At 36.9% G+C, this 16,584-nt stretch overlaps 2 protein-coding genes across 3 annotated transcripts; one reads left to right on the plus strand and one right to left on the minus strand.

The window, feature by feature from the left end:
* Positions 1–315: 315 nt before the first annotated feature.
* LOC147479823 (putative galacturonosyltransferase-like 3) lies at positions 316–1,934 on the minus strand. The gene has a single exon (XM_086581617.1). The coding sequence runs from the start codon at positions 1,830–1,832 to the stop codon at positions 783–785; it is 1,050 nt and encodes a 349-aa protein (XP_086437743.1). The 5' UTR covers positions 1,833–1,934; the 3' UTR covers positions 316–782.
* Positions 1,935–6,658: 4,724 nt separating this feature from the next.
* LOC147479824 (receptor-like protein 4) lies at positions 6,659–12,992 on the plus strand. 2 transcript variants are annotated; one of them, XR_015207050.1, is made up of 10 exons: positions 6,659–6,835; positions 6,949–8,004; positions 8,093–8,243; positions 9,178–9,249; positions 9,342–9,410; positions 9,515–9,583; positions 9,946–10,023; positions 11,785–11,990; positions 12,534–12,794; positions 12,868–12,992. XR_015207050.1 is itself a non-coding variant. In XM_086581616.1 (9 exons), the coding sequence occupies exons 1-9, from the start codon at positions 6,754–6,756 to the stop codon at positions 12,635–12,637; spliced, it is 1,887 nt and encodes a 628-aa protein (XP_086437742.1). In that variant the 5' UTR covers positions 6,659–6,753; the 3' UTR covers positions 12,638–12,992. The 2 variants fall into 2 exon arrangements, 1 of the variants encoding a protein (XP_086437742.1); XM_086581616.1 differs by having other exon boundaries at positions 12,534–12,992.
* Positions 12,993–16,584: the final 3,592 nt, after the last annotated feature.

Genomic DNA, 16,584 nt, shown 5'->3' on the forward strand with positions numbered 1-16,584 from the left:
ACAGATCATCTCTAACATCCTAGTAGTGAATAACATGGACAAAATAGCATAATTTGGCAACTAATTCAGGATTAATTCTTGAAATGGATGCTGACGGGTTCGAACCAACTAATCTAGTTGCTGTCAACGTTTCCTTTTCCACATACTGTATGGGCAATGGCACTTGTTTAGGTACCTTGTGTGCCATTTTTCATAATGATGGTGATCCTATAGTCATAGAGCTTATGATGTTATATGGTGCCAGACAATAGCACTAACTATAAGCTTAAAAATCACAACCAGTTGCAAATTTCTGTTAACAAATTGGACTGCATAGAAAAAAATAAAATTAGTCATTTTATTATGGGTACGAAGTACCCTTATAGAAGTAACATCGAGAACAAATAACTGGAAAATTGTCTATGAGTAATGGTGGATGGTATAAGTACGAAAGTATATATGGAACCAAAGAAAGGAAGATATTCAAAAGTGAGAAACAACTAAACAATTTTCTTCAAACAGCCATACTGAGTGCGAAGACTCAACAAAACTTCCCATCCTTTTCCGTCTTTTTTCGGTTCTGTGACCTCAGCAGCCACTTTCCAACTGGAGCCAAATATCCGAAAACGTACTATACGGTATACGCTCAAGTATTGACCATCCGATCTTCCTCGGATCACCAAACATCATACAGTCTTCACTGTTCACCAGAATGACAAATTCAAAGCAACGTCCCACTCTTTATGTCACTTCTCTTGGCCTCTTTCTCGCTCTTTAAGACTTTAAGTACTAATCCAGTGTCTTCAGGTGTACGAAAACAAAGACTCATCATTACGATGAAACAAATCATAAGGTGCCCAAAGACTATCCAAAGGACAAGGTTGTTTAGAATCTAATCTCAACCATGGTTTACCTTTACCACTCCAATGAAGCAAACTAACTGGACCAGGGTGAAGATTTCTACACAAACCTTGAATATTATCACCACCAAGTCCATGTTGATTCCATCTGTGTTCCACACCTTTAACATCACCAGCAAACACTAATAAAAAAGGTGGTAATGAACCCAACTCATATATCCTATACTTCTTTTGTAAACTCATCCACATTTCTAATTTCCCACTATACTTTCCTTGTCTCCATTTCATCACATCAATAACCATAACACCCGTGTTAAAATAACATGGTTTACGATCTTTAAACGCACTGGAAAAAATTGGGTTGGACCAAAATTCCTCAGTGAAATAATGTGTAAAATTGGCATGACAATATTCAGGTGCACCTAATACATGGGGGCCTAAATTTATAGACCATAGTTTTTCAACATCATCAACTACTATAATATCTGAATCAAAATAAATAATTCGACGTACCCCGTTCGAAAGAAGATCCGGTACATAAATTCTAGCATAGTTTAGAGGCTGATCGAGTGCGCGACGAATAGAAGAAGAGATTATATTGCGTACAAGATTTGTGTCAAAGTAGTAGAAGTGGAAATTGAGGTAAGGGAATGTGGTTAGTATTGTGTTGTATAGTTGTTTACGTTGTTGGGAAATAAGGAAGTGGAAAACAATGTTTTGTGGACATGAAGCATGTTGGAGAATTGAGAGTATTCCTGCTATTGAACCACGGAGGTAGTGTGTGTCAAGTGTCATTGATATGTGGATGAGTGATGGGTTGTGGGGAGAGTTTTTGTGGAATGAGGGGAGTGGTATTTTTTGGCATTTTGGGCCGTTTCGGAATGCTGGGGCTTCTCTAAATTTTGGGAGGGGTATGGGATTGGTGATTGTGGTGGAAGAAGTGGTGGTGGATATGAAGAGGAGGAAGAGGGCAATGTATTGGACAAGGGACATTTGGTGCGTGAGGAAGTGCTAGTGGGCGTGTGAAGGAGTTAATTGAAATGAAGTGTGAAGTGTGAACTGTGAAAACAGAAAAAAAGGGATGAAGAAATTTTCTAAAGAAAGAGATGGAGCAATGAAGGAATAAAAGGTGGCAGTACAGGCTGGAAAAACGCGTTCTTCTTCTTTTGTCTTGCTGTGATTGATTGTTTATAGAATTATAGTGGGTGGAGTAAGATCAGCTAATCAAGGAGTAAAGTTCTGACATTTGCCTCAATACATCGATCTTGCAGCCACTTGGCATTTGCTACTGAAAACATGCCGAAATACTTCTCTATTTTAATACGCCAACAGCAGTGCCAATTGCCAATTGCCAATTGAAATGTGCCGACTGCTGAAAGTACAAGAATGAAAATATCTGCCGATTATTTTGATCGTACAGAGTGTATCAGTGCATGGATTATTAATTAATTCTTCAAACTTCGGCAAATATGATGATACATAGAGCCGTGTTCATTGTGCAGATGAAATGTTAAGGCCAGACAAAAATTAAAAAGTCAGGCCAGGTTCATTGTGGAGTTAGAACTAACTATGCCGATTTAGGACTAGTTGATCTCCATCTCTTACAATGTCTGAGTGCAGCTGTGCAGATTACAGTACTGCCGTACTGGTAAGTGGTTATGTTTTTTTGATTTAAGATCCTGGAAATAACAATCCATCTGGCCCATTAAATGGTGCACATGATGAAAATGACGGTGTAAGGATTTGGTCAAAAATATCAGGATCAGAAGAAAATTAATACTTGAGAGCTAACAACAACTGTAGCATTTAACAAGTTCTCAAATATATGCAGATCCTCTAATCCCTCCAATTGGGTAATTTTAATTTTGTGAGTGTAATCATTGAGTTTAGCTGGACGTATTACCTAGCTCCCTCCCCACGCCCTGAAAAACTGATGTTGATGGAGCTTCAAAAGAAGGTGATGGTTGTTCTGAAGAATCTGTTGTTGAGAAATTTTGGATACGGGACTAGCTAATCCTTTACTCTCACAAAATGTTTTAAGGTGGAATGCATTGTCCAATTGACGGAACACTTCACCAATTGTTGTGATGTTATCCCCCATGATTTGAAGTGTGCCATACCCTCTGCCACCCACCCATCATAATTTGGCCATGCAACTTGGCCGCGGTCCTACGCTTGAAAACGAAGAAGACGTGGCTTTTCCTTTTGTTGGGATTATAAGATTATCAGTCTTATGATCTTAACTTACTCGCATTGACGATTGATCTTTAAATTAAAAAATGCGTGATTAAAATACTATAAAAAAAGTAAAAACCACCAATCTATTGCCATTTTGGGTGTTAAATACGAACCGCGGAAAAATATACAGAAATTTGACTCAATTTATGATAAACTAATGACACAAATCGGTTTTGAGGCCACTCGATATTCGCCCTGTTTATTAGGTTTGTTGATCACTGAGGAGTGAAGGACTACTAAAAGAATTACAGAAAACAGACTAAACTAAATTATCTTATGTACTTGCATGTAGATAACATGACCCTCAAAATGAGTATAGCTGTATTATATATGCTAATATGCAGTGTGTTCGAAAAAAAAAATGCGGTGTGCTCATGTTGAAGAGCTGCCCCGGCCTATATTCCCATCATTTGAATCTCTGATGGACACGATCCACCCAATAATTACTGAGAGCATTTTATTGTAAAGTAGTCAAAGGGCCCAGTAAATCAGGGAAGGAAAACGTTTTTCAGTCGCGACTTTGCGTATTAAAGGGTCTGCCTGGTTCAGATGAAACAAGGGATAAAAGAGGTACACTTTTTCGAAAGAGATATCTGACCAAGGCAGGTTCTTTTCCTTTTCATTCTCTTTTAGTCCTTCAGGAATACTATTACTAATTCTAATAGAGCGTTGTAAATCAGTAAATCTAAGTATATAGGTAAGTAAGGTAACTGACCGTTGTAATGAAAATTGATCGAAAAGAAAAAGAAGATTCCATATGATAAACAACAACAGCATTGGAAATTTCAAATTTGGAATAGATATGGTTTCAAGAATTACATTTTGCAGAAACTAAATGGATGGTCTCATAGGAAGGTTAATAGGTGTTTCAGCCTCCAATTATATGCTTTTCTACAAACATGCAAATACTTAAAAAAAAGGTTTAAGTAGTTAAATTTGAATATTTTTTTGTTGGTATTAGACAAATACGTACACTCCTTTCAGCTCAATTTTACATGGCAAGTTTCACAGGCAAACAAGCACAACAATCTTATACCTAAACTAGTACACGAATACAAAATTTTGTGTGGCCGGGTTCCTAACGAAACTAGGATGGTCAGCCTCAGGTGATTAGGATCATCTTATAGTTAAAAGGACTACGCTATCCGCGGACACCATGCACACTAGAATAACTGATACCGAATTTCTTACTATGAAGTATGTTTCCATCCAAAGTTTCATCTGTCGATTAGGACGAGGATAGATAATAATATTGGCAATAGTTGTTCTAGCTAGCTACTTCCATCTCTTACAAATTTACAAAAGAAAACAGCTTCAGGATCCCATTGTTTCTGACTTTTCTCTACCTCCAAAAAGACCCAGAAAAGAAAATTAAGTTTTCCATGATCAGAAATGTGCCATATATATTCTTTTCAGTCCTCAATTGGGCAGCATCTAGTCTTCTACACATAAACCGAAAACCACTACTTGTCCACTTGGCTTATCAACTGGTTCGTAAAGGTCCTGCAGCAAGCCAACTCATCAGTAATTATTATTTCCTTCATTCATCAACTTTTCCACAAGAAATCAGTTTTGTCACTCTCTAACAATAAATTTATCTTTTCATGATTTTGTGAAAAAGGGTTGGAATCAAGGATACTTGGAAAGAAAATGCACGTGGTGTAATATTATATTCAGGCCACTTGATTTTATCTCTTTCTTGATTCTGTCATTGATGTTTGTTTGAACTTTGAAGGTTCAATAACGACTCATGTTTCTACCAATCCAATTATAGGGTGAAACCATCTGTTCTTCCATGTTTCATCCCTGCCAAAAGTGGGACTCAGAAGTCTCAGAGATCCATTTTACGTCGGGAAACTGGGAAATTGTAAAACATGAACATAGAAAAAAAAATGGTAATTTGGACTTTGTATTAAACTGGCAACTGATCCACGGGAGACCTGGGAAAATAATATCACATCTCAAATTGACAAATTCTCAATACAGTGGATCCGTGATGCTTCTAGAATTACAGTAGAGTCGATACATGAAACATTCCTCGAATCATCTCCACTCTCTAGGCTTATAAAAAAAAAAAATTCCACTCTCTCTAGAGCAATCTGTAAATCCTACTAGTTAATAGTTATACATCTAGGCCGTTTTGTGTCACTAGGTTCGCTACTTCGCCTTTATGAATTGCAGGGATCTGCAGGAACCTGAAAAAATAATTGATAGGCCCAATAATGCCTGTATTTGTACGGTTTGTTGAGTGATGAGGCCCAAGACATATTAAGCCATATTGGCCCATTTCTGGGACCTGAGTCCGGCCCGTTTTGTCAGAAACTGGCACAGTAATTACTTAGGCAGGCCCGCCCATTAAGGTGTGTGGTCCTCTACAATCTGTAAACGTGGCATTCATACCACCTAGGCTATGGCCCACGAGCAGCAGATTTAATATTTTCCTGACACGTGCGACGGCCTAAATACTGTAGATTGTGACTTGTGGTTTATGCACCATGCCAGTTATTGTCTCAATCTATTTTTTTTGATGAGAAGTTATTGTCTCAATCGAAATGGTTAAGTTTGAACTTTGGATCTTCATCATCCACGACCCGGCCCACTGTACTACAACAACTATCTATTTCCAACATTTTCAGTTCTTGAATGCAAGATGCGTTTGTTAGTGTCGGTGACCATTCATTGTAGATTAGCAGAGTTGGTGCCTGTTGGCCTTATGCTCTACAAAGTGATTCCAAATGAATTTATGGGCAAGCAGTAGTAAACAGACTTCATGACTACATATATTCCTCAATGGTCATAGGAAGCAAAAATTAATATTTGCAATGGCCAATGGGACAGCTTAATAAGTAATAAATATTCCTAAATCCTAATCCTGAACATCATTCGTTGTCCACAAATTTGGCTATCTAAAATGGTGGTTAATTTAAACGAATTCCATTTTTTTTTAAAGATTCTCTTTGCAGAATGTTTAGCTCATATAGTATGGAGAAAAGCACACAAAGGAAAGGAAGAAGAAAGCCGGAGATGAGAGAATATCTTTTGAATGCCGGGACCAATGATGATTCATTGATTCTCTTTCGAGATTCTTCTTATTATCTTTTATGCTGTCGCATTATTTGATGGTCTTTTCTTCTGATACCACAAGCTTACCCCTCGCGAAAGATTCTTTGTACGTGCTGTGAAGTGAACCGAATGACAGTACTGTACAAAGAGACAATGTTCCCAGAAATAAATTACTGAAGAAAGATCTGTGCATTCCATTTTGCAAGAAGGCGCATTTTTTGTCTTCAATAATTATCACTTCAATCCGAAACTACGAAGTCTCAAAGCCACTACAAATGTGAATGCTGTATAGTATGAAGTGTTGCTCCTCACGCGGAATCAAGTATTCAAGTATTTAGCGTAAAAAAAAAACAGTATTCAAGTATGAACTCACGTAATCAAATTCCTGACTTTGACATCCTATCAATCACATGACACTTTAAATACACCTCGAATAAATACACGTAGAATTACTCAACTTGGACCCACATCTCACGGGGTCCTCAAATGAACCTTCACAAAAAGTCCAAATCCCAGCTCACCACCCAACTCCCAACACTTTGAGTTCGGCACAATCATACTTCCTCCCCACTTCACTTCTCACAATTCCTAGCTCCCACCTCAAAACTCATCCATGTCTTCTCACTACTGCCTCCTCCCATTCCTCTTTCTCTCTCTACCCATTCTTGTTACTTCTCTCACTCCCTACCCTTATGGTACTTTACTTTACTCTCTCTCTAACTTTTTCTCCCACTCTACTTCTTTAACGAACTTTTTAACTATAATAACCGTTTTATATATTTCCTTTCATTTTTTTTGTTCTTAACAGAAACATCATACAGAATAAACTGTGGAAGCCAAACAACTTTCACAAACAAGTACAACCAAACATGGTTATCAGACCGGTACTACACAGGTGGTTCATCTGGTCTAGTCTCCGAACCAAACCAGTTCAAATCCACACAACAATATCAAACCATCCGGTTCTTTCCAATCTCATCAGGTAAAAAAAACTGTTACAGTATTCCAAACTTAATCAATGGTAAATACTTCATACGTACATTTACTGTTTACGATAACTATGATAGTAAGTTACATTCCCCTAGCTTTGATGTATCAATTGAGGACACTGTAGTTTTCCAAAGGAGATATCCTTGGCCTCAAAATGTAGACAAGAATGGTGCGTTTTCGGACTTAATGACTTTCGTCGAGGATGGTCAAGCTGATATATGTTTTTATAGTATTGCTACTGATGCTCCTGTGATTGGGTCACTTGAAATTATACAAATTGATCCATTGTCTTATGACTCGTCGAGTATTGGTAATAATGTTATGTTTGTAAGTTATGGTAGATTGAGTTGCGGGTATGATGCTTCGGGGTTAGGATTTAGTAATGTGGATAAGTTTGGGCGTCGTTGGCAAAATGATAGGGGCTTTCGTGTTTATTATTCGAATCCAAATATGGTTAAGGATTTACGTACTAAGAATAATATACTTGGGACGAATCAACGGCCTAATTATTTTCCAAAGGAATTGTATCAGACAGCAGTGACGCATTTGGGAAATGGGGCTTTGGAGTATGAATTGTCGGTGGATGCGAAGTTGGATTACTTGGTTTGGTTCCATTTTGCGGAGATTGATGTGAGTGTGAATTCAGCTGGGAAAAGGGTTTTTGATGTTTTGATTAATCAGAGGAATGTGAGTAGGATTGATATATTTAAGCAGGTTGGGGGGTTTGCTGCTCTGAATTGGCGTTATATTATCAAGAATTTGAATAGTACAAGTTTGAGTGTGAAACTTGTTCCGGTTGTTGGCGCGCCAATAATATGTGGTCTCGAGAGCTATGCTTTGGTTCGGAAAGATATCTCAACTGTTCATGATCAAGGTAACTACTTTGGATTGATAGTTCAGAAAGATATCTTTCTGTTGCTTTTTAGTGTTTCTTTTGATTGATGGTGTTTGGTGTGTTGTAGTGATTGCAATGAGAGCATTAAAGGAGTCACTACGAGTTCCTGATAGAATGGGCTGGAATGGAGATCCCTGTGCTCCTTCAAGTTGGGATGCTTGGGAGGGTGTTACTTGTCATACCAACAAGCAAAAATCTGCTCTTGTGGTATCAAAAATGTAAGTTTATTATAGCATGGCATGCAAATATGCAGTTAATCACATGTAATCCAAGTGCTGATATATTTGCGTTCTTGATTAGTTGATAAGGTACTTAGCAATTTACATGCATATGCTAGTGTTTTTAGGTTTTAGTAGCTGTAGAAAGAGACAATGTGTATTTCTTCTTAAACTTTGGGTAAATCTGGCTGTCTATTCTACAGTACATAACATCTGCGAAAACGCAGTTCCCCTCATAAGAAACTACAGATCACCAAAAAAAAAGTTTCCAAATGATCCTTGTAGATGACTTTTCCTAATCTGAATACTGTTACTTGAAACACATGCCCATTTCGATTTTGACTGAATATTGTGTGTTGCAGGCCACCGAATTGTATTGTGTCCAACGTTTTGCATTATGAATCAGGCCGAAGTGAACTTATGTTTGGCCTGATTACGTCCCAATTGTGATTGTTGTCATCTAATTCAGCCAATTTAACCGCTTTGATCTAAATCACCACCTAGCCATATCTAAACTACTTTAATGTCCGGGACTCTCATCTACAGTCCTGCAACAGTGAAAAAATATTTTTTTATGTATCTCTAAAACTCTTGGTCATTTTTTGTTTTGAAAATGTTACCCTTTGTTTTTTAGTAGATTGACAATATTACCCTTTGATGCTTTAAGCAAAACGCACAACGTGCGTGCATCAATCTAGTATATGATAGTTGTATTCACTTTGACATTTAACTCTTGGACCTCTACACAGTTCGCTTGATTTTGTGTAGATAGGTTTCACTTGTGTAGTCATGTTTCACATTATTTTAGGCTTATAATTAGGCTCTAGAAAGTTAGCTACAGGCATGTTGGTTTCAGGTCCCTTATAACATGCTAATGGGACTTATATTTGGTTCTGCTAGTTCTGTTCCTTATAATAGAATTTTGACTGAACAGAGATCTTGGAAGTCAAGGATTGAAAGGTTATATCAGTGAGCAGATAAGTCTTCTAGTGAACTTGGTAAGCTTGTAAGTATCAAGTTATTACATTTTAGTTTGTTTGTACCCTTCAACTCCGGGATCATGTGCTCCAATTTCAGTTGAACCTTTATTCTCTTCAGGAATTTAAGCACTAATTCTTTGGAAGGTGCTCTACCCTCAGGGCTTGGTCATCACTCTCTTGTAAGACTGTAAGTATATAAGGGATATTTCACTGCCACTGATCTGAGTGGATTTGCTTTGGGATGGACGAGCTTCGCTTTTATTTTACTTCTAACCTGGTGTTGTGGTGCAGAGATCTGTCAAATAATAAATTTTCGGGATCAATACCATATAGCCTATCTGCTTCTAGTCTACAACTTGCGTAAGTGGTATTTTAGTTGTGGGTCTCTGTATTGTAGTATTTCTATTAATCAACCATGAATGATGCCATCCAAATCCAAATATACCCATCAACCATGAATGATGCTATCCAAATATACCCAGAAAGAGTTTGTTGTTAAAATGCAGTCTTGATACCTGAGAAACAGAAATGTAGTGTTGGATTTTATTAATATGGATTGGAGGAAGTTCTATGCAGCATCAGTAGTTCTTGCAAAAATCTTGAGGCAAAAGAAGTCAATGTTTGAACTTCCTTTCGTAGAAATTGCCGGTTATTGATTATGCCTTTCTTTGCGTGAGCTGGTTTCATCATTTTTAATTCATTTCCATTTGTACATATTTCAGGCTGTTAAATGATAATGAATTGGAAGGGATAGTGCCCGAAAAAGTTTACTCCATCGGTGTCCATGGTGGAGTTATTGAGTAAGTTGTATTCTATTTGTTGTGGTTTTGGAATTTCTATTTTAGTTGGTGAAGAGGAGGCCTGGGATATCAGATTCCAAAACTTTCACTCCTTATAAGAACTAAGCTTGTGGTTTCTTTCTTCGCTTATGGGTGTTTTCTTTGGCGCATCTGGTGCTCTTTCGTCACATCTGAGCTTTCTTCACTGAGTTATAACTTGTAAGAATAGTGTAATAGTCTATATATAATGATAGTTCGGTACCAAACTTACCTATTTAATGAGATTGTAAAAGAGAGATAAGCTTTCAGCTTCTTCAACAGGCAAAGGCATGGGGTGACCCTACAAAAGAAACTTTCATCCTCAAAGTCAGTTTTTGAGCTTTGTTCATTAAGGTGTTTAGATGTCTAAAATGAGTGTTACCTTAATAAGTAAAATAACCTTTCCCACTTGTTGGCAACGTTCTTGGCTGAGATTGACGTAGTCCAGTCAGATAGGTAGTTCCATTACCTGTTTGGTATCAGCCTTTGTCAGTCAGTGGCAGACTGGCAATATCCTCACACATATAGTTTCCTTGTGGGAATGTATCTCTGCCAAATGTACCTTGAAGCTCTATAGGGCAGCTGAGTTAGTGGTGTGATTCTCATTTCCACACCTGGTTTTGTGGTGATATTTGATTGACCAAGATTTTTCAAGCTCACAAGGAAGCATGATGAATGCCATACTCACGGTTTTGGTCTCCGTTGTCTATGAGGAATATCTCTGGTTTTTGTTTGAAAGAGACACGGTCATTTGAGAAGTATAAGTTGACGCCTTCCTATGGCTGTTTTAATGAGTTTCAAGTGTCAGAAAATAATATCAATTGTGGGAGATTAACTTTGCCTCGTGTGGGAAGTACAATAATGGAGGATTATGAATGTTAGGGTCTTTTTCTTTAACCGTTCCATGAACTGAACATTTTGAATCTAACTATTGACATGTCTGTTATGCATAAAAAAGCTATACATGATCTTGTCTGCAGCAAGCACTTACTCTATTGCCCATACATTTGTCCATTATACTGTTTTATTATTTATTTTTTCCTTCAGTAATTCTATTCTTACTTTTTGTACCTACTAACTGATGATTGTTGATTTGTATCGCGTGCCCATTTGTATTCCAATGAAAATCAACATTATCTAAGTATTGAGTAAAAATAGTAGGTAGGCGTACAAATGCTGTTTTTCTGTCTATGTATATATAACTGACAAAGTTTCAGTAACCAACATAAAGTTGAGGTTTTATGTTTTGAAGATTGACACCACTGGTTGGGGTTGCCCTTCTTGTTTTTCTTTCCCGTTCTTTGGCTGCCTGGGCCCTGGTCTACTCCTGAGGTGTTCAGAAGCTTGCTGAAATTTTCTTATTCAATGCTATGTTCAGGATTGTTGAGCTTTAGTGTTGTAATGCTGTAAGATATCTTTGATTAGTAATAATGATAAGAAATGGGAAAAAAATAAAAGTAAGATATAAAGAGGTCTTTATTGAAGAGACTTTGCACCTGAAATAGTACTAATGAAAATCTACAATAATAATAATGATAAAAATAAAAATAAAAAACCTGTAAACCTAAAATAAAAATAAAAATAATAGTAAATCAGTATAGTACGTAATAAAACTGTCAAACATTATCAACCAAAAAAAAAACTGTCAGAAAAGGATATGCTTGATGATTTCTGGTTGTTGGTTGTGTAGGTAAACTTTCATTTATTCTCTCCGCGCATAATGTGCTTCTGTTTCATTTTCAGTCTTTCTGGCAACAAAGGTCTGTGTGGAGTTCCATCTTTGCCTGCATGTCCAATATTTTGGAGAAGTGGGGGCTTGTCCACTGCTGGGAAAGTTTTGATAGCTTTATCGTGTTTGATCATTCTCAGCATTATACTTGTAACGATTTACATCTGCATCAAAAGAGGGAGAAGTCATTATGAATTCGCTCCTCCTCAAGATCTAATTTGTAAGTCTGGCAGTTATTTTGAAGTTTTTAATCAGCCAACATTCATTCTTTTCTGTTCTGTCGTAGCCTCGTAGGTTTCTTACATGCTACGCGATTTTTTAATCAGCCAATATTTGTTCAGTTCTGTTCTGTCCTAGGTTTTTTACGTACTACACGATTTTTTTCCTTATTGCCAACTTGGCCTACATAGTTCGCACCGAGTCAGGAAAATAGATGCCAGGAAACATTATTTCGCAATTGATGACACAGTCAGGATATTGTAAATGGTGCACATAACGATATTTTTAATCTTTGATTTATGAACTAAAAATACCTGATCTGCGGTTTACTTAGGTAGGTTCCTTATGAAATTTTCAAGAATCTACTCGTTTAGAAGTGATACTTATTAGGGTGGACATATATTTAACATAAAATCCTGTTTTGACATAATTTATGAGAGGTCTGGGATCTTTGTGAATATATTACAGAATCAGTACTGATTTTTTTTTTCCAGTTGACCGATTGATATAGATTCTCTAATAAGCTTTTATTCAATTTTTCCAGCAATTGCAGCAAAAAGAAATAGATACCACCGGCAGAAGTCAATGATGCTTTTTGAAATGCAACAGAGTCCCAACAGATTTTCTACAACATTGAATCCTCTTTGATAGTTTATAGAAAGGAAAATTATGAAAACAAACTGTTCTACCTGCAAGATTCATCACTAAGGGATTGCAAATGTCATGCTATGCACGTCCAAAGGCTTGGTGGTGTCGATGTTATGAACGTCTGAAGGCTTACTGGTATCGACTGCCATTGGAACAGGTTTGATCGCTGTAAATCTGTATTGTGAAATTGGATACTCTTCAGTGAAAATTGACTTTGCAATAATTTCCAGGTCGAGCTGGGATGAAGGATGGTCAGTATGTAGTCTGTAAATGCAACACATCTAACGCTACTCACATTGTTAACTTGTAACATAAATAATCTTGTTAATTGGTAATATATGATTTAAGTCTCAAAGGTGTGCATGAAGTTATGAGTCCTATAGGCTTTGCCAAATATTATGTTCAGTTCAGTATAACACATTCACAGGAATCACACGTTCACAACCAAGACCCAACAGCTTTGTTTCTTATTACCAAGACGCCCCATCATCTGTCGGAATGAAAAATAAAGTACCAAGTCAAGAGAAAGATCAAAACCTATCTGAAGTTCTGAACTTGAATAAGAACTCTTTCCTTTTTTGTTGATTATCTGAATGTGAACTCTTAAAAGTTAAAACCAACGTTCAGCCCAAAAGTCTGCGGTAGAGCCCAAAAGTCTGCAGTAGAATCATAGGGAAGGCGTGTATCTTTAACTTTATCTGTATATTTCGTCAAAATATGCTCATCTAGATCAATATTTCTGAAGACATTTATCCAGAATGACTTGCAATCCATGGTGTATAATGGGCTCCCCATTAGTTGCAAACCGCTTATTTGGGGCATATTTTCTGCAATAGCAAATGAGATCTCATCAGTCTCACTCTCCTCAACATTGAAGGTAGCACCTTAAGTTCGAACCCATCCTCGAATTTTTATTCCGTGGTATTTTCTGAACGTTATATGTAATATTGTAATGACAATACTGTTACAAAAATGGACACAAAAATAATTGGAACAAAAGTTCGTCCAAGTGTCCAACCAACTACTATAGGAAAAAAATCATTGAAATTTTTTAGTTAGAGTCAGTCTATTATGACAGTAGTATTTCTTGAATGCATATCCAGGCGTACACCAAGTTGAACTTGTCCAACAAAATTGTACAAACAGAATCTTTGACATTAAAAAAAAAATGGGTCCAAAGTAAACTTGAAAGCATTCAAGTTGTGCACAATCACAGCAAACAAGCATAACAATGAAAGCCTGCCTGCATTTGGTAAGCAAACATCACATGAAACTGCAAAATGAGCTTTACCTATAAGTTCTTTACAAATTGAGTCAGTATTATTGTCATCGCAATGGAATCATTAGGACACCGTAAATCCTTAATCCTTGCCTGCATATTTCTTCAAATTATCCTCATCTAAACCAACATCACACCATCTAAGATCAAGATAATCAAGGTGGAGACATTTGTCCAGAATGGCTTGCAATCCATTTTTTGACAATGCGTTCCCCATAAGATGGAGACCTCGTAATTGAGGCATGTTTTCTGCAATAGCACAGTGCTCACTCGTCAATGTCCTTAAGGCTAAGTCCAATGGTGTGTCAAAACACTAACCCGCCGACACTATCGGTATAAATTTACCTATCTATACCACCAATTTTAACGATATAACGTATGGTTTGCACGCCAGTAGAAATGGCGGCTAGAAAATTTGTTTGACCAAATTTATTTTCAAAATCTTTAGTTTTGGTGAATTACGTTTGTATCCTTATTATTCTGTTTTTGTATACTAAAGAAAAAAAGGCAAAATGGAAATGAAGGAAGGAAAAAAAAAATTCCACACGCCTTTGGGAGTGGCGGCTAGGGAGGTGTTTTTGTCTTTTTTTAAAAAAACCATTGGGTCTTCAAATGCTATCCCACTAACCTTATGAACTCTTGGGTTTGGTCATTTGGTGCGATGGCGCTCCAAACCATTGGACTTAGCCTAAGGTCGCGACTGTTGAAGCCCCAAACCATTGGACTTAATTAGCCTAAGGTCGTGACTGTTGAAGCAATCAAAGAAGTTAAACTGTGACATCACAGTGACATCAGAAAAGCTCAACTCATGCTCTTCCAGAGAAAGAATTCTCTTGGGTACTATCAGGAATGAAATAGCAAGCTACTAATTGAAGGGATTGCAGATAAGCTGAATTTCAACCCAGAACACTGTTTCCATCCACAGCTACCATAGTTGTGTTATTACTAGTATAACTGCTAGCAGTGGGAGTGAGCGGATACTGAAGGAGAGAGAGGGAAAGTGGCGGAGAGTGAAGGAAGGAGATGGAGAGAGAGAGAGGAAAGGTGAGAGATTGAGGATGGACAGACAAAAACCTACCAAACTACATTTTGGGCCACATACCCCTACCCCTCACTTCTCTATACTATAATGACTATATGATAGCCCATCTTTAGGAGGCACACTTCTCAACCTTCTCAACCGAACTATTTCTAATCTCTCTATTTTAAGATTTTAAAACACCTCCCTTAATTATTCTAATTAGCTCCATCTTTTTTAAACAATTTACAAAAAACTCCCTCATTTTACTGAAATTAGAATTAGCTTCATATTATTTAAAATAAATTAGAAAACCTCTTTCAAGTCACTGAAATTATATTCAATCCTTCCTAATATTTTTATATTGTTTTTTAGATTAGACTAGAATTCATAAAATCATGTTACCCCAGAGATGTTAGAGCAACAGGTTTAAAGACTTGAAAAAACACCGATGGCGTAACACGGTTCACATACTTGTATAACACAAAAACGCAAACCCAAATATATGTTAGGGCGACACTTAGACCCTACAAAACCTTATTTAGCCTTTCTTTTCAATCGCTTAATCCAATTTCATCTCTTCTCCTACAAAATTCTTTACTTGCAAAATCTTCACGCAAAAAAACAAAAAAAACACTACCAGAAGAGCATATCCCCACAATCCCTACCATCCCAACCATTCCCACAATCCCACTTAGAGCATTTCCAATGCAAGCAACTTTTTTTCACCTCCACGTAGGACTATTTCCCCCTTTTTGCTACTTTGTGGTGAAAAACAAGAAAACGTTGCCCAATGCAGAGGCGAGTTTAAACTTCGGACGGAATGTTTGATTCCGTTTGAGTGTAAAAATTGAAAAAACGACCCAGACGGAATGATCATTCCATCAAAAGTTTAAAAAAAAAATTGAAAAAACGACTTAGACAGACGGAATGAGTATGAAAAAAAAAAAAAAAAAAAAAAAAAAAAAACACACAAGACGGAATCAAACATCCCGTCTGAAGTTCACAACTCAGCTACCATCTCAGTTGAAAGTTTCACTTTCGTTTTGACTTGGAAAAATAGTCACCTTGATATTCACCTTTACATTGGGCAAATTTTTTTGACCATTTAGAGGTGAATATTGTCACATCCCCTAGATATTTATTTGCATTGGAAATGGTCTTAGTGAAGACTCGTGTGTTAGTGTGTGACCGACGCTATTTTGCTTGTAACATCTTTATTACTGACGTACTGCTTTTCATAGTACATAATATCAGGATATGGGAATATATCGACCCCTGAAATCTCGATATATTTCGTCGATATATCCCTTTGTGTGGGGAAATTTTACATAGAAGTATTTGTTGATATCGTCGATATATCGATAAATAACAAATAATCGTCGATATTTTGGCGATATTTTATGACATTTGTCATAGATCTACAATAGATCTGCAACTGGTTTTCATCGGAGAGAAGAATCAAAACAAAAGGGAAAGTAGAAAAAACTTGTTCAATCATACCCCACCCCATCATAAACAACCCAATAAGAATAAGACATCTCTTGACTTGATATGCAAAGTACAACAAATTTCTCACAAGTCATAAACACCCCATCAATATTCTCTATTTGGTTTTGTTGGTTCTTGACTTCTGCTTGGTTAATATGC

Source organism: Coptis chinensis, chromosome 8 (assembly GCF_015680905.1).
Source record: "Coptis chinensis isolate HL-2020 chromosome 8, ASM1568090v1, whole genome shotgun sequence".
NCBI lineage: Eukaryota > Viridiplantae > Streptophyta > Magnoliopsida > Ranunculales > Ranunculaceae > Coptis > Coptis chinensis.